Source organism: Haplochromis burtoni, unplaced genomic scaffold (assembly GCF_018398535.1).
Source record: "Haplochromis burtoni strain Fernald_Lab_line unplaced genomic scaffold, NCSU_Asbu1 Contig_252, whole genome shotgun sequence".
NCBI lineage: Eukaryota > Metazoa > Chordata > Actinopteri > Cichliformes > Cichlidae > Haplochromis > Haplochromis burtoni.
This window is the reverse complement of record NW_024582613.1, coordinates 466,114-493,067: the sequence shown is the minus strand read 5'-3', so window position 1 is coordinate 493,067 and position 26,954 is coordinate 466,114. Positions and strand designations below refer to the sequence as shown.

The 26,954-nt window shown below is 41.0% G+C and overlaps 1 protein-coding gene across 4 annotated transcripts in view; it reads right to left on the bottom strand.

The window, feature by feature from the left end:
- Nucleotides 1–563: 563 nt before the first annotated feature.
- fgd (faciogenital dysplasia) overlaps nt 564–26,954 on the bottom strand; it is a 55,018-nt gene continuing 28,627 nt past the window's right edge. For 2 of the 4 annotated variants that reach the window (XM_005938963.2, XM_005938964.2), the window contains exons 2-19: nt 20,226–20,396; nt 17,865–18,066; nt 16,993–17,605; nt 13,960–14,049; nt 11,874–12,010; nt 10,915–11,071; nt 10,576–10,714; nt 8,746–8,804; nt 8,093–8,239; nt 7,903–7,995; nt 7,715–7,794; nt 6,504–6,534; nt 5,794–5,895; nt 5,259–5,312; nt 4,429–4,530; nt 4,179–4,304; nt 3,214–3,354; nt 564–2,128 (exon numbers count right to left, since the gene is read on the bottom strand). In XM_005938963.2, coding sequence (XP_005939025.1) covers nt 1,883–2,128; nt 3,214–3,354; nt 4,179–4,304; nt 4,429–4,530; nt 5,259–5,312; nt 5,794–5,895; nt 6,504–6,534; nt 7,715–7,794; nt 7,903–7,995; nt 8,093–8,239; nt 8,746–8,804; nt 10,576–10,714; nt 10,915–11,071; nt 11,874–12,010; nt 13,960–14,049; nt 16,993–17,605; nt 17,865–18,066; nt 20,226–20,396 — 2,690 coding nt within the window. In that variant the 3' untranslated portion in view covers nt 564–1,882. Of the gene's footprint in view, nt 2,129–3,213; nt 3,355–4,178; nt 4,305–4,428; nt 4,531–5,258; nt 5,313–5,793; nt 5,896–6,503; nt 6,535–7,714; nt 7,795–7,902; nt 7,996–8,092; nt 8,240–8,745; nt 8,805–10,575; nt 10,715–10,914; nt 11,072–11,873; nt 12,011–13,959; nt 14,050–16,992; nt 17,606–17,864; nt 18,067–20,225; nt 20,397–22,351; nt 26,359–26,954 lie in introns of those variants that run through there. The other 2 variants (XM_005938962.3, XM_005938961.3) reach the window with 2 other exon arrangements.

The following is a 26,954-nucleotide window of genomic DNA, read 5'->3' as shown; positions in this document are numbered from 1 at the left end:
AAGGTGTTGCGCCTTCAGAGATGCTCTTCTGTATATCTTGGTTGTAACAAGTGGTTATCTGAGTTACTATTGGTTTCCTTTCAGCTTCTGTCTGGACATTTTCTTTTGCCTTCTAGCATCACGAGGGCTTTTTTCCTCAGAGAACTGCAGCTGACTAGATATTGTCTCTTTTGTTTTGGACCATTCTCTGTAAACCTTAGAGACAGTTTTGTAGAAAAACAAAGATCCCAGGAGATCAGCAGTTCCTACATTGACCAGCCCATCTGGGACCAGCAATCACACCACGTTCAAAATCAGATTAAACCAGGTTGAACTTCAGCAGATTATCTAGACCATTTCTACTTAAATCAGTGCATTGAGTTGCTCACATGTAATTGGCTGACAGACATTTGTGTTAACAACCACTTAAACAGAGTACACAATAAAGTGGCCAGAAAGTGTATGTGCTAGCAGTATTTTGTGTGATATTCGTGTGTGATTGGTAACATTTGTAAACATATGTTTTTCATATATGTTTTTTTTCCCCCCCATTTTAGAAAAGAAATAACACAATACTCAGGACATTAATATCTTACTGGACAGTGTGGTACTGAATTAACCACGTCTGTTTATTGATGATGCTTTTCCACTGTGCACAAACCATGTTTTTAAAACACTCAATGCTGACTCTGCTTACTTACAGTACTACAAGAACAAATTCTGGAGCATAAAAAGAGGGGCAAGGGCAAGATTTCATAGCAAGGTACATAAATATGAGTGAGTTTACATGCAGAAAGAGATCCGATGTTGCTTTTTTTTTTTTTTTTGCTACTTTTGCTTAAAGGCTGGTGCTGATAGGAGCGGGGTACGGGGGACAAGGCAGAAGAAACAGTTTTACAGTACAGTACTTGGTTTTCATCACATCACCAAAAAGGGAGAGAAGCAGGCAAATGGTTGCAGTGTTGAGAAAGAGAGACCTACACATAAAGGGTTTATTTAGTACGTGTACAAGTGGAGTTATTGAGACACTGAACCTGCAGCACAGTGTCAGAACTGAAGCCCTGTAACTACTCTTTCATCTAGACGAGTCACGAAGATAAGAGAAGTGAAATGTGGTCACTCAGGATGAGATTAAAGGTCACAGAGTCCCACGATAATGACGGAGAGGGAATTTTACCAATGCATAAGAGACGAAAGGGTCTGTAAGACAGTGGGAGCATCAGGTGGCCAGCCACAAATGTACACATTTCTGTGCCTTTTAAGTTAAAATGTCTATTTTTTTCTTTTTTTTCCTTACATCACACTATAGTATACATATTGTACAATACCCAATAACCCACCACTGCTGGAGACAATAGAGAGGTGACATGGGTCCTTACACTAACATTCAATACTTAATAAACACCGGAAGGGACTCACGCTCAAAGACACGCATACATACATACATACATACACACACACACACACACGTCCGCACAAATGGAAAGACAGAGGTATAAATGTTAATGCTTCACAACACTATTGAATGATATACAAGGAACTTCATCTTTAAAAAAAACATGTTTTTTTCAGCTATATTACAAATCAAGGTTCTTCAAAGCTGTTAAAAACACTGAGAAATAACATGTACTAACCAGTGGCATTGGTTGCTTGGTAGGATAGTCCTTACTTGTGTGTGGGTGCGTGTTTGGGAAATACATAAGGATGGAGAGAGGGAAAAAAAAGTAGCTGTGGGGTAAGAAAGATAAGTTTGAAGTGGCAAAGGACTCAGTGGTCTTTATAAAGAAAAAAAATAAGGAAAAATAAAAAAGTGCCAAGGTAAAGTGATTTCAAGTAATGTGTGCTCTATACACAGGAGAGGGAGGAAGGAGGGTTGGGGAGTCCCGTGTCTCCAACGTGTCCACTACTGGCTCTTCCTGTGTTCAGTCAGGCTCGTCGATGCCTCAGCGGAAGCTTCTCCACGGGCAGCTTTGGAGAGGAAGTCCACCCACTTGGCCTGAAGTTCTTCATCTTGGGCACTTAAGAGCAAAGTTTGCTGAGTGTTGCTGAGCCGGATTATGTGTTTGACCTCCGTTTTCTCAGCAGCTGCAGAAGGTGCTGGGCTCACCTCAAACCCAGGGAGAGGTACTGGCCGCGACCCCTTTGAGTCCTGCAAAAAAATCGTAAAAAATGAATATAAAACATGTCAGTCAGAGAAAAATTGTATTTCAAAGTTGGTTTCTCTTAGGCAAGCCTTCCTTTGAGGTAAGCGAACCATACTAGAAATAATGAAAATGACAGCTTGTCTCTTCAGCTGTAAAATTTTCCAACAGGCATGTACAGTAAACCCAGCCCTCCTCTCTCCCTTCCCCCTTTTTCTTTCTGTATAATCAGGAAATGCTCATCCAACTCCTATTAATCCTAATCTTTGGAATGGCCGCTTTCTGCGGTCAGATTGGGATATTAGTCTTGGAAATGAAACCCTGGAAGGCTTTAACAGGCTGACTCCTTCTCTGCCATTATGAATGACAAAAAAATAACATTTTACAGCAAATCCTTAAACTTTAAAAAAAAATTTAACATCTGAACTGAATTCTCTCAGTTAATTATTTTTAAACAATATATAAATATATGGACATGGATGATGTGTACAGAGATAGAATGCTTGGGTAATCTTTTTCAAAGCAGTCATGTACACCACTTGTTTTACACATCTCATTGGGATGTTATAAGGAGATTTATTGCTCCACCCACAGCCAAGATTTCAAGGAACTGCAGCAACTCTGAGAGCTGAGAGACTTCATCTGCTCAGCGCCAACTAACACCCACTTGCACATCTGACAGCAGTTATACCTGAGGTCAGATTCAGGATAACCAAATCCCCTGGCCCAAATCTACACAGCACAGACAGTGACAGGGACAGCCTGGCACATGCAGGATTGGACAGATTTGACTTGCACACAGTCAGTGATATATCCTGGTGCTACACTCTGCAGATGTCCCGCTCCAATCCGAGGAAGGAGACAGGATATATAGCCAGATGGGCGTAGCAGGAGGATTAGCAGATATATAGGACGTGACTAAAGCACTCAGGTTATGTGTCTATGTAGCTGAACTTTTGCAATTTACTGTCCTCTATTTATACGATGCCTATCTATGAAAAATGTGCAAAATTATTTCTAACGAGGGGAAAAAGAAAAGTTCATCAAATATTTTTTTATGATTCAAAGCATGTTGAATGTATCCAACTCCTACCTGTCCGCTGCTTTGTAAGTACAGCACCAGTGGCTCAGCCTTGGTCACAGCAACCCACATTTTCATCCAGCTCTTCCCTTTCTCCTGTACTTGGAGGTGGCCACACAGCAGGCAGTTCTCTGCCGTTAGAGAAACCTGTCTCTGAAACACACACGAGACCAATCATCAAGGACTTCCTCATTTTACTACTGAGCTAATTATTGAACTAAACAGAAAAAGATGCGCTTTAAAAAACACGTGTAAAAGACGTATTTATTATATTTTGGACACTTAATCTGATGAGGAATGACAGTGTAGTTCTTCTACTGTTCATCCTTATGTAACAGCAATGTAGGACACAGTGAGATTTGTACAGGGACAGGTGTTAAAGCTTCTACTGCCCCTTGTCTAACCTTTGTACAGCCTACAGCTCCCTCATGTGGTGACTAATCTCACTACAGATGATTCCCCACTGGGATCCTTCAAAAGAGACATGAGAGGGAATGAACCTGAATCACAATACTGTTTCACAGTTTCGTCATCGCTATAAGTGGTTAATGTCCTGTCAGCTTTAAGGTGCAAATACTCCATCCGACTGTACATCTATCCACAGACGGACAGCGGGACAGGGATACAGACACCTGAAGCCGCCAGACTGCGGAGTCAGCAGACACGACAGATTCGCCTTAAGCCGAGATCTCATTATCATATTAGTCATCAAAAAGGGATTAGCTGATCTTTCAGTGTGAATGTCTTTGCACATGTACGTGTATGTGTGCAACGTGTGTAGCGGTGTGTGCATACAGCACAGTAACTTAAAGACGACAGTACAGGAGTAAAAAGGCACTGCAGCGCTTTCTACTCTTTGTTGCCAGCAGCACAGTGTGGCTCCTGCCAACACTGAGCAATAACCTATTGGCATGAGCCAATGCAGCAAAAAAACTATTATTCATTATGTGTGTGTGTCTGTATTTTTTTGTTCTAACCTCAGGTGCAGTTTTTCTTCTGTGTTCACCAGTACCAAGGTTCTCTATGCTGAGGCTGGCTTCGAAACATTCAGGACACACTCGGCTCGTTTTGTTGTCCATCTTTGAACACTTTGCACAGATGGCCTGCAGAAGGACAGAGAGCGAACAGCAGACAGTTATTTGTCTAAAATTTCCACTTGTTCCACCACTTTTCTCTCCATCCCACCAAAAACAACGCCCAAATTTGTCTCGTTCCATCTGTGCTCACCGCTCCGCAGGACTTGCAGTGATGTTTGCGCTTGGTGAAATTGAAGCTCTCGCTGCAGCCTTTACATGTCTGCTTCTCCTTCTCCTTTTTCTTGGAACTCTTCTGGAAAAAAAAGGATTGTGTGTAAAGGCCTTCAGCCTGCTCAGTTTCAGCACAGGCGAAGCAAAAGGAATGTCTGACAGCTTGTCCTGCTACATCCCGTGTTTGTTTGGCTTTCTGTCTCCCTTTTCTCCCTTCTATTAACAAAGATAGGGGGCATACACCCACTCAGACACACGAAAATATCCACACAGATTGTTGTTATAGATACTACATATGTGGGATGAGGAGTAAAATAAATCTCTCCCTGTTTGTATAGATAACAGAAAAACTTTTGATTTTTGAGATTAGCATCATCACATTTGCTCAGCCTAACTGTAATGTATGCTTTAGCATAACAAAAAACACTTTGAAAAACAAACACAGCTAACGAGACTATTGTTATATCTAACAGCATTTCTTTAAGGACATTCTTCGACTAATTTTCCCTTTTAGTAAACATGAATTTACTAAAGCTCAGAGGCGCTTGTTGCCTTTTTGGAAATGTAGTTTTACTCTAAAAACTACAAAAAAACATTGTTCACTGGAACTAGTGTTTGACTTTGTTTGACTCATCCTCTTGGAGTCTGCCCAAAGTCAGTCTCACTCCCTTTTGCATTCACTAGACAACCATCGACAATGTCCTGAATAAGAGGCTACTCTCTGGCTTCTTATAGGAATGAGCTATGCAGCACACTCAGGAGCTCATAGAGGGATCAGGACTGTGTTACTTTTCTGTAAGAGCATCTTACCCTTTCTTGTAGTCTTTCGCCATCAGAGTCGATGGATGTGTTCGACCAGAAACCCTGAGGAGGAGGACATGTACAGTGAGCAACAGTAGTTTAACCTTGCAGTCAGCCATCTCTACCACTAGGTGTCAGTCTGGACCTTCTGAATCTGGTCCTCTGGCTCGTGTCACTACATTTGGCTTGGGTCCAGCTAAGGCCAACTCAAAGTGGGTCAAAGCACATCTATGATAGTTTTGTATATACTTTGAGTTGGGCTTTCCCTATTAGGTCATGAGAGAGCTCTGTGAGAGGAGACTTGCAGACTCTACACGCGGAAATGGCGAGAGCTGTATGTACCCGAACATGACAGGAAGGTTAAGTGAGCGTATTGTCTGTATGATACTACCACATCCATAGAAGGAGAGCTATTCAGGCAGACAAAGGCCAGACTATGACAAGCTTGTTTGGTGTACCACTAGTCTCCCATGATTCATTGCCAAGGATGACCAACCGACTGACTGATCAATGAAGTGCCTGATGAAGGCGGAGTGAGACTGACCGGTGACTCCGGCACATGGTCGTCTTCCCGGGAGAAGGAGCTGTTGAAGGCTTTGAACGTCTTGCTGTTTTGTTTGTGTCGTTCAATCGTGGCCTGGATAACCTGAGAGTCAGAAGAGATTTACAGGAAAGAGGAGGAATAATTATGAGTTGAAAGAGGGAAGGAGGAAAGCCGTCTTTCTTTCTCCTGCCTAACTGAAGAACAAAGAAAGCATGTGTGGTATGCTGACTACCCTGACTGTGCTTCAAACAAGTGACAGCGGCAATGACATCAGAGCTTAAAAAGTATCACGGTCCTAATGCTGGAGTCTCAAGATAACTAGTTGGCTAGTAGTGTGCGAAAACCTTTGCTTCTTTTTGCTTTCCACTGTCTGTAAACTTTTGGAGTGGTACCAAAGCCCCTCCTTAATCTTCACATACTGAAAAAAAAACCCTCTGCAGTTTCTCCAGTTGCCCATTCCCTGTTACAGCCTGCAAGATGTATTAATCAGCTTTACTCTGCTGTAATAGGCTAAATGAGCAATAATGAGGGGCTTTATTAGAGAACATAATTCCCAAACACTGCATGAGTTTGTAGAGGAAATCTCTTCTAATTCTTCTTTAATAAAACACAACGACCAAAGGCACAGACCAAAAATGCTGCATGCACATGAGAGGCACAGACAGTTTCATATGCATGCAAGTGTTCTACTTCAAGTGGGTGAAATTTACCTGAATCCAGTCTTCCTTCTCCTCAGCCGTCCTGTAAAGTTAAAGCAAAATATGATTCGATGATTTCACCCGACTAGAAAATTCAGGCCATCACAATGACTGAATAAATATTCACAAATAAGCGCAATTCATTGTGCACACAGAGCCCCAAAGAGTGGAAACATGAGAAAATAACAAGTAAATAGGGCATTAAATAATAATAAGCTAAGTTCCTAAAAGAGTTTTGTTCACTGGCTAATTTAAATACTTGTAAAGAAAAATACAAATTATTTTAGTTACAGTCACATTAAGGCTAATGATAAGTTAGCAGTCAGAGTTAGCTGGCCACAAGCTAACCAGCTAAGTCTGTTGTTTTTCTTCAAAATCAAAGAAAAGTGTTAAAGGTAAATGCTGGTATGTAAGCCTAACCCACTGATAGGGTTAGATAAGTGACTAAAACAGTATGCAAATGATCCCAGCAGAGAAAGATGTGTATTTAACATGTATATGTCTCAAAAGTCTGAGTTTAGCCTACAAAAAGATCAGTTATCAAAAGGCTAGGTAACTGCAAGCTAGTTTCTGGTTATCCAATTGCAATACAATCCCTGCAAGGTTTTCAGAAACAAACCTATGGGGACAGTGGTGTGCTTATGTTGTGCCTTTTTTGCTACATATGGATGATAATAAAAACCTTTTTGGGCCATAAAAACCATTTTGATCAGGATGACTATTAATCAAATAGGAGAAGAAATCATACATCGATAAAAGTGCACTTTGAAGTCGGACAAGAACTGCTGCAGACAGAGTGGATGACATTATTGGTTTAAGTAATTCTGCTTAAGTGAAATGACTGAATAACAACAAAATCACAGTGTACCATTCTGAAATGGACAACTGCGATGGGATTACATTTGATCCATTTTGCGGTTGATGGTTGTAACATTCTTGTTCAACATTTGATCCGTTCCAGACTTTTTTGTATTTATTAACAATTTAAATCCCAATAGAGGAGAAAATGGTGCCTAGGCTAAAAACACTGGATTTTTCCTTTAACATCAGCAGCTATTGATTTTGATTGGTTGAAAGATTATATTTTTGAGACTTGTTACTCCTGTAAGTAATAATAACACAGTTTTGCATTCTAAAACCATATGAAGTGCTTTATTTACAGAATAACATCTTCATTTTTGTTTAATATTATGTGGCTCTGAGGCTGTTTCGCATATATTTACCTGGCTTGCAGCTCCAGCGAACGTCGCTTACCGATGATGGCAAACGTGTGAGGAAGGTTCTGCTTCACATTCTCCTGCACCTGGGGTCAAAAAGCAGAAGAATGCCACTTGCAGTTGGTGCAACAAGTGAACAGTCACGGGAGAAAAAAAACAAAAGCTAGAGAATAGGCTGAAAAGCAACATTATACCTCCATGCCAGCAATGTCAATCCTCTCTCTGACACTGAACTTCTGCCCCATAAGTCGGAGTTTAGGCACACAGTATAGCACCATATTGTTGAACTAGATCAGAGACAGAAATAATGAAGTTGATGAAGAGGACAGATCAAATAAAAATCTTCCTTTATTTGATATTTGTCAAACTTAACAGGGATCTCACCAAATAGAGGTATCGGTCTTGCGCGGTCCCGTTTTTGGCTGACATCTTCTTGATATGTCCTTCTTTTATGAGCTCATTGGCTGGGTTAACTATGTCCTCCTCTCCTCCAAGCCTCTCATAAACCTCCAACAGTTTGTGCATCTTTTCCTAAAAACACAGAGCAACAGGAGGAAGCAGAAAAGCTGAGAAGATACTCGACAGCGAGAGGATAGATGGAGCTCTAGCACAAACATTTAAAGGGTAATATATTGTTATCACATACAGTTCTTACTCATTCTTTTTCAGCAAGGTGGAAAGTATATATTACAATTCTTTATTGATTCACAGATGCATGTGTCTGCTTGAGCTGTTTAAAGAACATGAAAGACATCACGACAAGACAGAGGAAAAATACGAGGAGGTTGGGTGTTAAAAAAGTCAGTCAGACTTCCGCGAGCTATGAACAAGAAGGCAGGAAACAGCAGCTTCCTGTCTGTACCAATGCAATGCTGCTGACTGACTGTACCACATCAGCTACTCTCTTATTGGGCAACACATTATCTAGTTCCTAATCAGCCAAGTGGTAGAGTACTGGAAAGAGTTGATGCATAGAAGAGAAGATAGCAAAAACATAAAAATAAAAGAATGACTCAGAGCATCGAGCAAAGCCTTACCATTTTCCTGATTGCTGCATTGGAGTGGTTAGCTGCGGTAGAAATGAGCTCCAGTGCTTCTGTAATACACATACGTGAGTAACAAGAATTAATAAAAACAAATCATCTTATTAATAAGCTAAGACTATCAGAAACTCTGATATAAATCTCTAACAAACACAATTGCGCGGCTGTTCCAGTACTACCAACTTAAAAAGACACATACTCTTAACATTAACCACACAGTGTGTTCTAGGCTGGCTTCCAGCCAGTCAAGAGTCTAGTACTAATGCCTGCGAGTACCTGAGTCAGCCATCTTAATCATAACTTACATAAACAGAAGAGACACACAGGCGGGGGAAATGAGGCCAAAACAACTGTGATAAATTGCTGTTCAGCTGGAGAGGATGAGAGAAACCTTTCCACAGACTCCAAACAACGCCGTGTGGTGACGTTAGGGATTAGGTAAATGGATACAGGGATGTAGGAGGACATGAGATAATGTAATATATGTAATCGGTTTCTGCCAGGCTGTAGTTGAAACAGCATGAGGAGCACTCTGACCTTTGTGAAGTATTGTGGTATCATACTAACATCTATGCAGAGACGTAGGAGGCCTATGTCCTACCTTTAGCTTCATAACACATTCATTTAACTAGTTATTCTAATGATTGTCATCATATAAGATCTGGTTATTTTGTACAAGGACCGATCATCTCAGAAGACCATCAAACACTTAAAGTGTACAAATCATCACAGTGTTGATAAATTATAGCAAAAAACCCCCTCCATAGTTTTATCCTAATCTAACACTGCATATGCAACGTAATAGAGTTCAATATGACGGAAATTAAGTGCAACACTTCATAATTCTAAAACTGTGATAACACTAAGATATTCATTCTGCGCCATAAGTGGGTTTTAGCTGCGCAGAGTAAAACTAGAAAAACACAGAGGGATGTCTTCAGAGCGCCCGTGGTCTCAAACAGCTTGTTTTCACATTTACCACAAGGTGAAGTGAATTTTGGCTCCTTTTGATCAGTCGAGTGGTTTTGCAGTTTGTGCAGTCGACAGTCGAGGGAAAAGAAGACATTTGCTGTGAAAACAGATACTGGCCAGTTCCTCTCACCTTCCCTCCTGTCCTTGTACAGTTATGGAGTCGAATAACTCCCAAGTGTTCACTGCTGTATGAACTGGACAGGACATATTTTTGCTTTATCTGCACTTTTTTGTTTAATCTGCTCGTGTTCTTTTAGTTTTTTTTCCCTAGTGACCTTTAATGATTTCATGGGCTTTAGCTGAACGGTACTTTCTTGTGTTATTTATTTATTCTTCTGTTCTGAATCCATATTTCTGAGTAAAGTTAAACTGTGTCTGCCTTGAGCTGAATACTCATCAATGGGTGGCGTATTTCATACAACAAGCGCATCTTTAAAATGTGATTTACGTGAAGCTTTAGATCACTGAGGAAAGCAAAGACACAGCTGGTTGGATTTCTCTGTGACCTGGAGTGTCAGTCGTGAAGCGTAAACGTGCGAGTCAGCAGCAATAATAATGGTTTGCATTTATACAGTGCTTTTTGAGACCCTCAAAGCGCTTTACAATTCCACTATTCATTCACTCTCACATTCACACACTGATGGAGGCAAGCTACAGTTGTAGCCACAGCTGCCCTGGAGCAGACTGACAGAAGCGAGGCTGCCATATCGGGCCCTCTGGCCAAACCAGCCTCGGTAGGTTAAGTGTCTTGCCCAGGGACACAACGACCAAGACAGACAGAGCAGGGGATCGAACCGGTAACCTTCCGGTTACATGATGAGCTTCCCAACCCCCTGAAACCCGGCAACTCACTTTCAGCATCTTTTCTGTCGAGAGCATCATTGGGCAACTTCTTCAGGTAGTCTTTGAGCAAGAGCTCATAGCGAGGAATCCTTTGGACTGGCTCTAACATGTGGTGCTGCAACGTCAGATTCCCACACACATCCTGTTTCTGTTGGTTGAAACAAAAAAACAAAACTTTAACTGATTAATTCAGAAAGAAGACTTGTTAAATTATGGCTAAAACTCCCAAAATTCCTGACAAAACTATATAAAACCCAAATAATCTTTAGATATGTGTGATTGAATGTTCTTTTCCAATACATGCTGTTGAAAAAATGTAAAAACAGAAAAAAAGGAGCAGAGAGAAACCTGTATATTCTGAACGACACTCTTAAATTGTGACGATCGCTGCGTCCAGGTGTTGACCAAGTCCATGGCCCGGTCAAAGTTCTTCACATACTCTCCATACATCTTCATGAATGGAGCCAGTTTCTGGAGGATGTCTCCGATGCGTGGTTTGTTTTCCCTAAAGCAAGAACGTGCAAACAAACGGATGATTCCAAAACAAATTTCCACGCCAAGGTTTATATCAAAAGATTGTTGCAGTGTTTTAATTAAATGCAGATTAGTTACTTCTTCATGCAAATGTATAGACAGCTCTACAGATGCAAATGCATCAAGTTGCAGCTTTGAGGGAAAATTCCCAAAGCCTATTGGGAAAAAGATCACACAGTTTCCTACTAAAGCAGGGAGGAGGTAATTAAAGGGTTGCTTTAGCAGATTCATTTCACAGATCCATGTTAGAACCAAGAGAGGCTGCACAAGCATAAATACTATAATACTGGGGGCAATTACATCACTCATAAAGAGACACAAACAAAGGCTCATAACTAATGAGAGTAATCTCAAGAATTTTATTGGGGCATTACAGAAATTAATCCTCCTTATGAATTTTCTTCCTAAGGTGCACTTTTCTGACTTGATGTCCTTTGTTTTGTTTGTTTTTTTCAAGTTTATTTCAGCCAATAAATTTTAATGAGTTAATGTGAGGGGAGCCATTATGTGACAGGTCTCCAGAGGAGTCATTATCTACCAAGGGTGGCTGATGTTGGCATAATATCACAGACGGGAAGCAGATTTCCTGCTTATTGTGGGAAAAAAGGAGAAAAAAAATACCCTCAACCTGTAAGTCTTTATGAGACGCATAAATACACACAAGCTAAAATCAGACACCGCTGAAAACCTGACAATAATGACCCCCCAACGGCTCATCTCTTCACACAGATACTTTAGGAAAGCCACCAAAATGCCGAGTGTTTAGTCCTCACCATTCATCAGTAATCCGTGTCTTGAGCTCAGGGAGCAGGAACTTATCGTGAAAGCAGTAGATAGAAGAGATGTTGGAGAAGATCCCAGTAATGACGTCCTGAGGGATTCCAGCCTCGGTGAGCTTTGTGCAAAATACCTGCAGAGAAGATATTTGTATATAAAAACTCACGCTAAGAACACAACTCGACTCAGCTCGGCTCTGTTTAAGTAACAGGTATGTAAGCTCAGGCAGAAAAATGTCCGTGTTGTCATATGTATATCTAAGTGTGAATGACATCAAGCTAAGATTACTTTTCTGCAGATCTGCTAAAAACCAGATAAACTATACTATATAATCTAAACTTTACTGATGCTTTTTCACGCCTGGAGCACCAACTCGCTGAAGATGATTTAGTAGGCCAAGGTAAACGGCTGTTAATGCGGTGGGTTTGTGGGTATTTAAATGTTTAGTATGTAGAAGGAAGAAGAAGAAATAAGGAACAAAAGGTCTAATGAATGATGTCATAGAATGCATAATGAGGAATGTAGTATTCAAAGGTTGGGGAGGTGGACTGTTGGTTGTACATAGACACGCGCCGTAAACTTCCAGGTTTGAGAAGTGAAGCTGATGTGGGAGTGCCAGCAGGCAACTGCATGCAAAATCTCAGGATATCTATATTGCGCTTATTCTCTTGTGTGTTTTTAAACTTTGTGGAAATGTGACACTCAGTGACTGACGAATCAATAATTGACTATCAATACTGTTGGCTTAAAAATGTTTCTGTCCAATTAAGCACTATTACAGATCGACTGATTTCACTGGGGGAGCATCAGCAACAGATTCTTTATGTGCAGGTTCAGCTTAATAATCGAGCACATCATTTGCCATGACGCTTGTAATAAAGTCCAAATCACTGCATCCAGTTTTGCTTCCTTGACAATCGCAGTAACCGGTATGCACTGATGTATCCACGGAAACAAGTTTCATGTGAAAGTTGTAAGACAAAAACAGGAAGTTAACCATAAAAGCGTTCTGCCTTCAGCAACAAATAAACCATAGCTGCTCTGTAATAGGGCAGAGATCGTCAACTCTACCACATGAGCTCAACAAAGAGGAAGGCGACTTAACCACTGGCAGTGAGCACTCGTCATAAACGCGACACCACGCTGCAGGTAGAGAAAAAACTGCAGGTACAGGCAAAAAGGCAGTCAAACTTTAACCTTACACAAAGAAGCCAAGAGTGTGAGGTCTAACTGGGTGATAAAAATTAAGAGCCGCAATGACTGGTTTGCGACTGAACATCAGCCAAGTAATTTGTGTTCCTGAGGTCCTTTCACTTCATTATTTTAAGTTACGTTAAAGTGAGCATCTCTGGGTTTTAGAGTGGCCAGTGCAAACTGGCACAAAGGCTTATTTTATAGAGGAGATTGTCCAATAGATTCATCTAGAAAATAACCTTGTAAAATTGGAAGCTGGGCAGAAGTCAAGTAAGTAAGTAAGATCACTGAGTTCACATCCTTTTTTTTTTTTTAACAGCGCGATTTATCAAAAGTCTCTTCTGAAGTTCTAAATGTTTTCTCTGAAAGAACGCAAACTATATTCACTGGTAGATACAAAATATGATTTTTTTAAACGACCAAGGGTAGACAGCTATATCAAAAAATAGCTGTCTAGTCATAAATAGAGCCAAGGGTCAGGAAACACACACTCTGTTCACAGAATTTAGACAGAAATATAGATCACTGCGTGGTTTGCAACACACGACAACCTACGTGCCTCCTTTAACAAACACACACACGATGCACACTCAGGCTTGCGGTGACGAAGCACTCTTTATGTTGGACATTCATAAATATAGTCCACATGCACACAAACAGAGGTGCATTACATCTTACAAGATAGCACTTAGAGCGCTCTAAGTAATCAAGCCAGCAGAGGGTTGGTGTATAGTGGATCTCAATCCCAGCATTAATCCAGATTAGCTGTAATCTCAATCGCTAGCAACACTAGCACTACTAGGCAACAGAAAATTGAACCGGATACAAGAAAAACCTCGCACAAAGCCAGTAACAGATAAAGAGACACATACGAAAGGAAAGCGATACCTGGTCGAGGAGATTGAGTCGTTTCACGTAGGCCTCTTCAGTTTGGAGAAGCTCTTTGGCAATATTCAGGAGTTTCTGAGCTTCTGAGCACTGAGGGGAAACAGAAAAGCAGCAAAAGATTACATCTAAGGCAAAAGAAGACAAACATACACGCCAACTCCACCATATTTGAGAAGTTTTCAGACAGTAGTCAGAGGTGACAGAAAGCTGACACCTTGTGCTTTAAGTTATAAATAATCATGTGACAAAAACGTACGTTCAAAGATCATTATCTATATTGATCTTTGCAATATAATGTGATATAATTCACCACAGCCACCCAACAGGTTACACAGCACAGCTACTGCCACAGAAGCATTTTTATTCAGTGTTAAAGTAACCACTGTTACTACTTCCTACCTGAATAACCTTTAAGTTACACTTTCTGTAAACACTAAACAACATTTGTAATATATAGTTGTATTTATTTATTCATTTTTACCCCGCAGTTATTCACTGTGCTTTTTGTATGAAACCACTAGCATGGGATAGCTGCTCTCTTTTTAGCACACAAACACGTGCATCGGCTTTATAACCAAACTGTGTGGCAGAGAGAGACCAATTATTGAGTTCCTTAAAATTCAAATATCTGTGTTACTTCTTCATTTAAAGTTTAACCTCACGTGAGTGTGACACTAGGATTCCATTTTCACATCCATGTGGTAAAGGGAGAAACTTCCTTTGTGCTCACCTTTAGTATCAATTCGCGACATGTACATACACGATTATTTTGTCACATCACTGCCGCTTACGTCCCAACGTTCAAAACACTACTAGGCGATACGGAAACTCAAACCCCGTGTTTGTCTCACCATGTGTCACCCCTGTGATGACCGGTGAGGGTGTAACCCACCTCACACCCAGTTCCTGCTGGAGCTGTTGCAGCACCCCTACAGCCTTTGAAGCATCAACAGATAGAGCTCATGGCTGGCTTGATGAGAAGTAGCAGCAATGCTTGTAGGAAAAACAGAAGTGTCTGAAGGGGATCTTGGACTTATGTAAAAGCCCAAAATATTTATGCTTGTGGCTGAGGCAACTATCAGCAGCGTCTGCAGCAGATTACTGTAAACTGACATTCAGAATGTGTTATTTTAGTCACTGGTTTAGTTCAACAGCAGTAAATTATGAGATGTGCTAATAGCTGCTGCGGTGAAATTGAAGAGCCCGGTTTCCTCTCTCTTTCGCTTTGACTTGATGAGATGAAATGACATAAAAACACTGCAGTAGTTCATCCTTGTATCACTGGTTCAACGCACACTGAGGTCACAAAACACTTAGCCTATTGCGACAATGCGGGTTTTGCAATAGCTGTCTTCAAATTAAAACAAGCAGCATCACATTCATTTAAGCCGAACCCAAACCTGAGCTTAACCAAGTCTTGATGTAAAAATTATAGAATTTGTGCTATGGGGAGTCGTTTTTTGCCTCCCAGATTGTGACTGTGCAAAAAAACCTGAAACCTTGACCCTGCAGTAAAGGGATCTTAAAGCTTTGTTCTCGCTGATGGATGAAAATACTCCTACTCATAAAGCAGGAAGGAATACTGAATCGGTTAGTATAAAAATGATGTTGCACATGTGGTATGTCCTTCACAGTCACCATCAGAGCAGCTCCATCCTTCCAGCTGAGCTCCAGAGACATGGAGAATCAATACCAGTGTGCACTGAAGTTGTTTTGATGACCTAAGATCTCACTAAGATAATTCAGCTTGGGTTTTTCCATTAATATGTCACTCCTCTGTACTCTTACCCTGGCACAGATGGCAGGGGAAAACTCACCAGAGATTATGCTTTGTAAGGAAATCTAACAATGCCAAATATTACTATGTGAACAAAAGTGAAACTCAGTTTTCATTGTGTGCAAAGAAGAGGGCACACAAAGTCAGCAGAACTTGTTTTCAGTCACTCTTGCACCTCACATCACTAAAAAAAAACCACATCCTCTGTCAAAAGGTTGTCATTATAGAGCCATCAACATGTCAGCTGTGCTGTTAAGACACATTCATGTAGACACAGAAAGGCTAACAACCACACATGCACACACATAGATCAACACACCCTTCCTCTGCACAGCGATGCTGGGATCAGGAAGCGCTGAAGAGCACAGATACCTTTTCCCCAAAAGGCTGCGGGTGTGGGCAGATAGTTCATGTTTTACAGTACTGACAACAGCTGAGGGGAACAACTACTGCTGACATTCATGAGTGCAATGCCACATAAATCTACTGTCTTAAAACACTCCTATCGGTTCCTAATGTCTAACATTTCCGGATTTAGCCCGAGTAGGAGTCATTGGACAGCTTCGTCTGTCATCACCTTCACGATCACTTCTTCTTTTCCAATATTAGTATATTTCATGTCTGTGATATTGTTGTACTATGATACTTTCACAAGCTGCTGGATAGAACAGGAAGCACTGACCACACATTTAGACTACAAGGAAGGGTATGAGAACTATCTGAGGTAACTGTGTTGTTTACAATCGATACTGTACTGTGACACAAGTGAAGAAGAGGAGAAAGCTGAAATTTTAGATCAACTGTAGGAACACTCTGTCTGTGCAGTCTTTGATCTGGCAATCAAAACATGCTTTTGTTACTGCTCTTGGGCAGCTATTCAGCTTTTTTTAAATATGTAACACAAGAGTCCCTTTTAGCTACAGCTCAAGTCATTTGTGACTGGCAAACTGAGGCTGTAATAGCGTCTAACGTTTCATGCAGAAGTATTCTTTGAAAGTGTTCACCCAGGCTCAGATAATTATAGACACACGCTACTTTTTTCCATTACACAAACGGCAGGCTGAGATGAAGCTTTTAAACTCGCGGGATGTGTGCTTCGATTTCAACAAGCTATCAGAATTCCTCAAAATTACCACACATCACCTGAACTGAACGGTGGAGGCTGTAGCAAGCCGGTGTCTGTATTCAGACTTAAAGTTACGGTCTTTGGTATGTGTGCTTATGACCTGCTGATGGTGAGCGAGGGAGATACTCACTTTCTGCGCCTCCGAGTGTGTATCTGTGAGATACCCAATCTGTGTGTCTGTCAGAGAGTGTATCTCCCCACTGCTCCCCTCATCTAAGTCACTGTCCTCATCCTGCGTTGAGTCTCGCTTGTTGTCCAGTGTAACGCAGCAGGACACACTCTCTGTCTCAGTGACGCTGTCGTAATTATCCTCCTCGTCAATGACATCCTCATTAGGGAACACCTCCCCTTCCACGGTGCACGACGGGCTGTCAATGCCACTGTCCCGGTTGGGAATCTTCCCGTTCTGCTCTGAGGAGTCCGGATTGTCCAGAAGTTTGTGGGATGAACCTTCATCCCGTCCCACGTCATTGAGGCAGCCATCGTTCTGTGTGATGTCATTCACTGCACAGCTATCCATCACAGGATCACCGGTGCCGTCGATGCGCATGGAAGCCAGACGCGAGAGATCAGTCTCGTCGTCAGTCCGTTCAAAGTTGCCAAGCGCAGGTTTATCCACAGGGAAGGAGTCTCCTGCAACCTTTGCCGTGGTGTCCTGGCTGCAGGAAGTGATATCTGGTGCACTGTCCATTCTCAGACACAGCTGCAGCTGTGAGCGTGGAAGCACCCCAAGGATGGGGACCCTGGAAAAATAAAAACAAAGAAAAACTTAGTATCACATCACCTTTACAGATGTGTATTACATCAAGGATCAATACTTGGGGCTGCACAGCAAAACTTTAATTTCTTGTTTCCTTGTATCTACGTCTCACTGAAAAACCAGCCCACATCTTAAACTGCTACAAAAAAAAAGGCTAACCTGAAACTTCTTTTAGAAGACAAACGATAAATCTGCCAAACTAACCGGTCTCAGTCTAAATCCGTCTACATTTCTCAGCTTACCTTGAATTTTCAAACCTCTCAATCAGCAGCCCAACTTTCTGTGCCTCTCTCTGCGGCTGTGCTCCCTGGCCAGGAGGGGTTAGCGTAGGCTTTGGTTTAGGTGGAAGAGGGGGTGCTGGCAGAGGCCTGGAGGGTGCTGGTGGGATCCTCTTAGGTTTCTTGTCTTGCCCAAGGGCGAGCAGGTGCGCAGGTTTAGGGGGCACTACAGATGCGCGAGTCCAGACAAATCAAGAAAAGCAGAGCAAAAGAGAAGCATGAGGCTCCAGACAAGAACAAAAGCAATCAGGTAACAGGAATAAATCCAAGGGAGAAAACCTCCATAGCTGTGTCGCTGGTTCACTTAGTAAAAACTTGAGATAAAACACAGAAAATACAAAAAAAAAAAAAGTCAGAAGAGACAGAGAAACGTAGCAGCGCAGTGGAGCAGGACGAAATCAACTCTGAGCGTCAGCGATCTGCAACTTCCTTGTTTCTGAACAGGATGCTGAGAGCATGTGCGTAAGCCATTGTGGCTCAAGAAAGATGAGAAAAGAAGAATAAAAAAAAAAGCAAGTGCAAAAATGACAGTGCTCTCTTAAAAATATATGCTACACTTAATAAACACTTACATTATAGGCCAACTTTACTGACATATCTGAATTTTTTTTTCATACATTTCATTTTAGGAAGCATTTTTGTCAGAAACCAGGAAATGTGCTGATATGTTACAGTTGTTAATTTCAGCACTTCCTCCATCTGTGTGGGCCACTGCTGATTAGAAAGGAGCAGACTTTTCTTTATGCAGTAGTAACAGTGCATGTGTTTATGTGCGGTGAGCTGTCTCCTGAGGATGATAACATATAAAGATGTTTCAGTTTCATCAGTTCATCAGAAAGGCAACAACTTTACTTTATATACTTCTTTTTCAGCCAATATTGAGTATGTTAAATAAAAGTAAGGAGTAAGCATTTTATGTATGAGTGGGAAACAGAGGATACAGCATCACCAACAAACAGTTGGACAAACAGTTTAAACTGTAAATTAATGAATGTTTGCAAATTAATTTTTTAATTAATAGTTTAACTGATTCATTATTTTAAACCATTATTATTAATGTTGTTCACTGTAGCTGCAAAAAAACACAACGTTTGTAAAGAGCAATCCAATAAAAAAAGGGCGAAAAAAGAAAAAAGGGAAAGTGCTACTTGCTTCTGCCATATAATTCATCAGTTAAGTGATTCAGCATGTTCTGCACCACCAAAGCTTTTAGGCCAGAGAGATCTACGTCCAGTTTTAGATTCTTCTCTGCTCAAAAACAGAATTACGACTTCCCTTTCAATTCAATTCTCCCTCCCGTCGGATTAGCTCGGAGATGTCAGTGAGGAAGTTCATCCTGTCAGGTGGGAAGTACAGTATGCATTCAAATAGAGTACCAGAAACTGTAATTGTGCCCAAGTAGCTCATAAGTCAGGCGAATGACAGTCAAAGCACAGTATGACTAGTTCTATTTGCTAAACCTCTTTAATATTGCTTGCATTTAAAAAAAAAACAAAACATGTATTATATTTACACTTTTATGTGCAGACAAGTAAGAAAGCAAAAGGCCACAGATGATTTTATTGCAATGGAATAATATGTTTTTACTGACTCTTCATCAGCTAACTGATATTTGATTTCAAACAGCTTTAAAGCAAGAATATGAAATGTAAACAGGTTTGAAACTCCTAGCCAGCAAATCTGGTGCTAACCCATGAACCTCTGAGCTGTGTGTGACTGTTTTCAGCACTGCAGTCCAAGTTCAGCCATTTTCAGCCAATGATCTTTACCACCAGTATCAATTCATGAAAAATGAGAGGATCTTGAAATATCAAAGCTATTCTAAAGGGCGGCTGTGGCGCTTTTTAAAACCTTGTTTTTTCCTTGATCAGAAATCTTTCCTGATAAAAATGCTAATCAAATGATCAATTTTAAATGATCAGCAGGAATTTCTCTTGCCAAAACTTTGAATAGTTCAGAGCATGTTTAAAATCGGGGACAGGTCTGTGGTGTGTCCTAGTATGTTTCCCAGCGACTCCCTAAACACAACACATGTTCATATTTAGCATTCTTCAAATGGTGCCCGATCACAAACACTTGGGAGACACTGCCCTGCTTTACAGCAGCAGCAGCAGCTCTTGCAGAGGTGACCTACTGAGCACAGTGAGTGGCAGAGTGAGGTCAGGCAGCTGACGCGTCCCATGTTATAGAAAAGTGTTTTGTCAGAGCAGAATAAATCACGGCTCGATAGCAGGGGTCCAACCTTGCAGCACCTTTCAATTATAATGACAGCACCGATGTCAAAACTGGCCTTCAAGGGGCTGTGGTGTGTCACTGGATTTTTACCTTGAGGTTTCTGAGCGGTTAGTGTTCTGGGCGAGGTGGGGGGCTGAGGCCGCGGTTTGATTGGAGGCTTGTCGTGACATGGTCTGGGGGTCGGACCTTTCTTTATGAGCCTTGGAGAACACAGGTAGTCCACTGATCCACACTGGTACTGCAGAGGGGAGGCAGGGAGATCTATATATAGAGGAAAAGAAGAAAGACAATCTTAGGTATTGATCAATATAATAACACATATTTAAACACAAGGAATAATCCTGCGACAGCGATGCAGTGGTGCGTGGTGACTACTGCGGGTGAATGACCTTGAGGTTGGTGTGCTCCACGGCGTCGCCCTCGGACAGATAGCATTGGGGCCAAAAGAAACTCTGCAGCATCAATCCTAATACAAGGCCTAAGGCAGCAGAGAGCTGCAGAGCCTGCAAATTGGTTTCTCTTCACACTCTCAGACCTGTAACTGACTGGATAAATCTAATTTTCTGTAGATGCTGACTGGACATACATTGTGCACTTTTTAAAGCAGCTAAGTGACTTCCAAGACCCTCAATGTTATCAGTTTTTGTTTATCTCAACAAAGTCAATCAAATCAAAAATGGAAGGATTTCATCTGAAGTTTTATATTTAAAAAAAAAAAGTCACAAATATTTCTAAAATAGCTGGGCCCTGTGCGTGTTTAGCACTATGGTTACTTCAGCTGCAGGTTTTTGTGCATTTTTAAGCCACAAGAGCAATGTATTTGGGTGCCACATCGACATGGTTTGAGTTCTGTGGTGCTCTGTGTGGCTTTAGCTATATAGGCATGTATTTTTACATTTACATATAGTTAACTGTTAACTGTCAGGTCGCTTTTGGCCTTTTGTTAGATGTGAAGAGCAAAATGTTTCCTTTACACTTTCACAAATCCATCGGGATCATCAATTTGCCTTTAAAACTTCAAAATGCAAAATACACGATGCAAAAAATCTTTAAAGGACGAGGTGGTAATGTTATCACACATACACACATATTTCCATTACATTTTGACAAAGATATGCTATGAATGCCAACTCTTTGAAGTCCAGTCAAGAGAGAAGAAACAGAGTGTTTGCACTGCTATTGTTTGCGAGCGTGCATTTGTCTGTACCATATGCACTCTACGAGGTTTCATTTGAACATACCACAACAGCCTTTTTTGCGCCATTATTATCGGAAGGGGGACAAAAAGTGCAGCCCCAGAGTAGATTATGATAATAGCTATGCAAACTACAGCCACACAGCTCTGTTCCTTCAGGCTCATGGATTCGATCAAGTCACACCAACTTTTACTCGACCGGATTACAGCCTAAAATTGCACCGAGCCCCCACAAGAGCCTTGGCACATCTAATTTGGTGTTTTTCAGCTGCGCTTCAGGCAGTGGAAGGAAAAAAATTCTGTCAGTAATGAGTCCTGTTATGCTGTCTGCCTCATGTGGCACACTGCAGGTGTTCCCACCATCTTTGCACCAGTGGAATAAGAGCAGGGCAGGGGGAACAAAGCAAACAGCTCCCTCAGCTCCGTACAATAGATGGAGAACACGTTTTCCACACTGAGGACTGCAGATCAGTGCCTACAGTAGGTAGATTTTGAATTTAGTTAGACTATCTTTGCATCCGGTCCCTGGCAAAAGAAAAACTGCAGGCCCTTCACAGTGGTTTCAGCTAATGCCATCTCTAAATCAAAGATGACTTGCGGGCTGAGTCAGAGGAAAAGTCCTTCAGCCAAATAACTGCCTGATGAAGAACACTTTGACCCAAGACTGGCTGTGGTCTTTGCTGGGAAAAATAAACAACAGTGCAAGACAGAGGCATAAGAGCCGGTGCCTATGGAAACTCAGTGTAGCTATGGTTACCTGAGAGCCAAACCTGGCCCTCATGTCAAACTGCTTAACACCGAAAGAAACTTGACAACACAGCAGAGCGAGTGAGGAGCTGACACTCAGGTTTTTTTTTCCTTAATTAAAATCTCACAAGCCTCGCATGAGTACACAGGAAAATATGTAAGCAAATTCATTCAGTCTAATTATATCACACAACAGTGTTCAAGCCATTACTAAAACAAATACTTAGAATATAAAGGAACACACAAACAGCCAAGAGTGCCATAAATACATTACCTTGCGTCCTATCTTTCCGTGTCAGATATCCAAAGTCCAAAGAGCAACTGAATGTAAAAGTCATCCACACAGCAGTGTTTAAACCAAAATAAATCCTGCCCTCCCAGTTTTCTGGAGTGCCGTGTGTGTGTGTGCGCGCACGCAACTGAGACTACTCTTTGTGGCCAACAAACACAGACATACACACCCTAACCAGCCCTTTAAAAGCCCAATCCTGCATTATACCAAAACACGCACAGTCACCTGTCCTTTCCCAGTGGTGTTAGAGGACCTGCACCTGTTTGCTCACCTGACAAACCTGATACTAACAGCTCCTCCCGGGGCCAAAATGACATGATTATGTGTCACTGTGGAATCCCGGAATCTCAGCATATAATCTTACAGTTTGCCCACAACACAGGAAACTTTGCCCACAGCGCACAACTCGAAAGACAAGGGTTAGAGTTAGATAATCAACAAAATCGCCTTTTTGAGGCAGTCACCTAATTGATTTGGACTCAAGAGACAATATTAATAATGTATCTATCTAATTTAGTGAGAGCTTTGTAAAAACACAAAGGAGAATAATGAGCTCATTAATTTCCTTTGCTCCCCACACAGTAACTGAAGAATAAATGAACAGCACGATTAGAAAGAAATTATATGAGAACATTATTACTGCTACACCCTGAAGGCTGTGCGTTAACATGGCAACCTCTCCCAGCAAAACCAACAATTAGTCACTGTAAATCTTACCTGTTCTTTCATGGTTGTGATGTAATGCAATCTCATCTTAGGACTGTGAGGACTTTGAGTTCAACTTCAAAATACTGCTTCACAGTATACAACTACACAAAGTTAATGGTTGCCGTGTACCTTATATTCGGATACCTTCAGGTACGTATACTGACACTTTGATTTTAATCAGCAGGAAGCATGTAAGCGTGATAAACGTCCGGGATTGTGATGCTATCATGAGAGAAAAACCTAAGGAATGTATTTCTTGTATTAGCACGTCACAGCAATGTGTATCAGTCTTTGTTTGATTGCTTTTACCTTTTGTGTAGTTAGATTGTCTCTGTTGTATGACAATTAATCAAATTATGAGTCTTAAGGTGTGTTTACAACGTTAAGTAAACAAGGTCAAGAATCAATGCAAGCTTTCAATATTTGCTTTTAATGCTCAATGCTGCAGACATATTTCTTTTCAATACCGAATAACATGGATACAAATCTGGTGACTGTTAAGTTACATACAGGAGATGTAGGTTGACCGTAGCACATGAAACAAATTCAAATGGAGACCGTAACATTGTATTCTCAGGTGGATGATGAAATGAACATAATGTATAAGAAAGTAACAGAAAATTGGGATTTAAAATAAATTAATAAAAAAAACATAGATGTTAATCATCGCTGTACATGCGACATTTCTAGTTTTTGTCACAATTTTCAGTTTAACTACCACCTTACAAGCAGTCGGGGGGTGTTTGCAGATAAGCTGGGATCTTCTGTGTAAACTACAGCCACTGTGACAATATGCTAGCAACTAAAGCAATCAGGAGGATTGTAGCAGCCTCTTTGTGACCTTTTTTTTACCTAGCAACTGCTAGCAAACTCCAGCAACCACTCAGCAAATTGTGTGTGGACAAACATTTTTTTCCAACATCCAGTGGTTGCCACGGGGTAGCCAACAGGTCATTAGGCCTGTACGGCTGAAGCCTTAAACTTCCAAACTTTCTCTAAGTTCTAATTTTCAGACTTAAAAAGATAAAATAAAATTACACATCTAATCAGACTAGGCCACATCAGTAGAATGAGTTAGTATGCAAAGTGAGAAACAGTGGGGCAAAGATGATTGGTTTAGCTGAGGGACACTACATTTTGCTATTTGCTTTGTTATCAACAACTGATGATGCGATGCTCTGAGCATTTTAAAAGTTGCATGGCAGCAAAATTTAATGATTTTGAGTTGGACTTGTACCTTTCAAGCTGTGTCTCTGTCTCCCTAGTTGGGTGTGAGCACAAACCGTAGTGTAATGTGCTAGATGTGCTCATTTTCACCAGGGATACTGAGATTAGTACAGAAGCTTGTTTCCACCACTGAAAACAAAAAACAGAGCAAAACATTTTCTTTACTCTCCATAAATCAAACCTTCGAGGTAGACATCTCAAATTTTCACCGTGCTAATTCAAAGTTCCGACAAAATAACTCAGAACTCTCTCCTCTCTCCATTTTCCCCAAACCCCAAGACACCCAGGTTCAAAATATACACAAACACGCACAAGGAAAATGCACAGACGTAGCTGCCCTGTCAATCACCTTCAGCCCCGAGGCGACCCCCACAGAGTCATTTATTACCCATCATCCCAGAGATGGATCGCTCACAGTCAGCAGAGTCTCCCCACTCAGACAGCTACTCAATCAGCTCTCCTGTCCACAAAGCAACCCTGGGTAAGGAAGAGCTGACAGCGCCGCTCTGATAACTTCAACCAACCACCCGCCCAGTTCCCCACCAAGACGTGGCAAGACATCCAGTTTGGGTGGTGTACCTCATTATTTCCTATGTCACCATCACATTTCTTAGCTTTTCTGCCTTCATTATACCCACTCTCTTCCTTTCCTTCTGTCTGTGTCTGTATAACTTTCTTTCACTGTCTCATTCAGAATAATACTGGTTTTATTTCCACCGTGTTACCCTGAACGACTCAGCCAGAGAGCAGCAAGCTCTCATTAAACGACTCTTAGATTTATAATGAACTTTGAGCCACAGAGCCACTTAAATTCTTGGCTTGGACAGGAACACATTGTCTTGTAGAAAAATAGCAAGGCTAAGAAAACAAAGGAATTTTGCTTTGTCTCATTTCTCCCTCTGCCATACCAATATGTGCTATGACCTTGATCTACTTTTCAGAAATCAACTTAATCATTAAAAAAAAAGAAACAAAGCTAGATAGAAATGTATAGATGAAGACAGAATTTAAATACATGTTGCAGCTGGGACACAGAGGGACTGAAATAAAGAAGGTGACATGTTCAAAAAAGAAAATTAAAGCTATAACTATAAAAAAGTATTTACTTTTCTAGATATAAGAAACTGGTTGAAACGACACTATAAAAGGATAAAAACCCAAATGTACAAACCAGGAAATTTAAAAAAAAAGCAGAGAGAGAAAATACTGGTGTGAGTATAACAGCAGCTGCCCTGGGATCGACAGTAGGGCAGATCTCAGTCTCTGACAATCACACAGTAACGAGCGCCCAATTCTATTTTCACCACAGGCTTTATTAACCCACACACATCTCCACATGCACGCAGTCATACACACACAAAAGTACACAAGGATCAACAGCTATCCAATCATATACAGCAGCATCTGGCTGCAGATTAAAAATCTATATTCATCTTCTCCTCAACATGCTCTGTAATGAGAAACAATCACATTTTCTTTGTCAACCCATCAGTTTTTTAACCTACAGTAGAAAATATTTATTGTTTAACACCAAGTTTCACTGGTATGACATTAGGCACTGAGCTGAATTAGGTCAGTGGGCATAGCAGGCACAATGGCATGTCTCCCACACTAAGTGGAAAGATTTCAGCAGCTCCCACAGATTGTGATTTTCTGGGATGAGAAGACAGAGAGGCTGAGAGGTTAGAAAAAGGTTCAGCAGGCAACGGATTGCTAGAAGGTGTTAAAGTCATAGCCTCATAATCTAAGAGTAAAACTCACAAAGCAGTAATGAATTGGTTCCTATATTGTGCTTTTCTACTTGACCACTCAAGGCACTTTCATACAATAAATCTTCTTTGCCCGAGTGCTATCTTTCTAAGATTCACACTCCAATGAATGAGGTCCAGTGTCTACCCGAAGGATAAGTTGGCATGCAGAGTAGAGCGGCCAGGGATTGAACCACTAACCCCTAGTTAGTAGATGACCTGGGTCACCCTCATCCTGGGTGAGCAAGCCTCACTTCCACTATGAACATAGCCACTGGACTTGATTTGATGTCTTGAGAGATATTTTGATGTCTCTTAAACCAAAGCAGGGGGAAATATATATCTATATATCTATATCTAGATATATCTATATCTATATATCTAGATATAGATATAGATATATCTATATCTATATATAGATATATCTATATCTATATATAGATATATCTATATCTATATATAGATATATCTATATCTATATATAGATATATCCAGGCAACGGATTGCTAGAAGGTGTTAAAGTCATAGCCTCATAATCTAAGAGTAAAACTCACAAAGCAGTAATGAATTGGTTCCTATATTGTGCTTTTCTACTTGACCACTCAAGGCACTTTCATACAATAAATCTTCTTTGCCCGAGTGCTATCTTTCTAAGATTCACACTCCAATGAATGAGGTCCAGTGTCTACCCGAAGGATAAGTTGGCATGCAGAGTAGAGCGGCCAGGGATTGAACCACTAACCCCTAGTTAGTAGATGACCTGGGTCACCCTCATCCTGGGTGAGCAAGCCTCACTTCCACTATGAACATAGCCACTGGACTTGATTTGATGTCTTGAGAGATATTTTGATGTCTCTTAAACCAAAGCAGGGGGAAATATATATCTATATATCTATATCTAG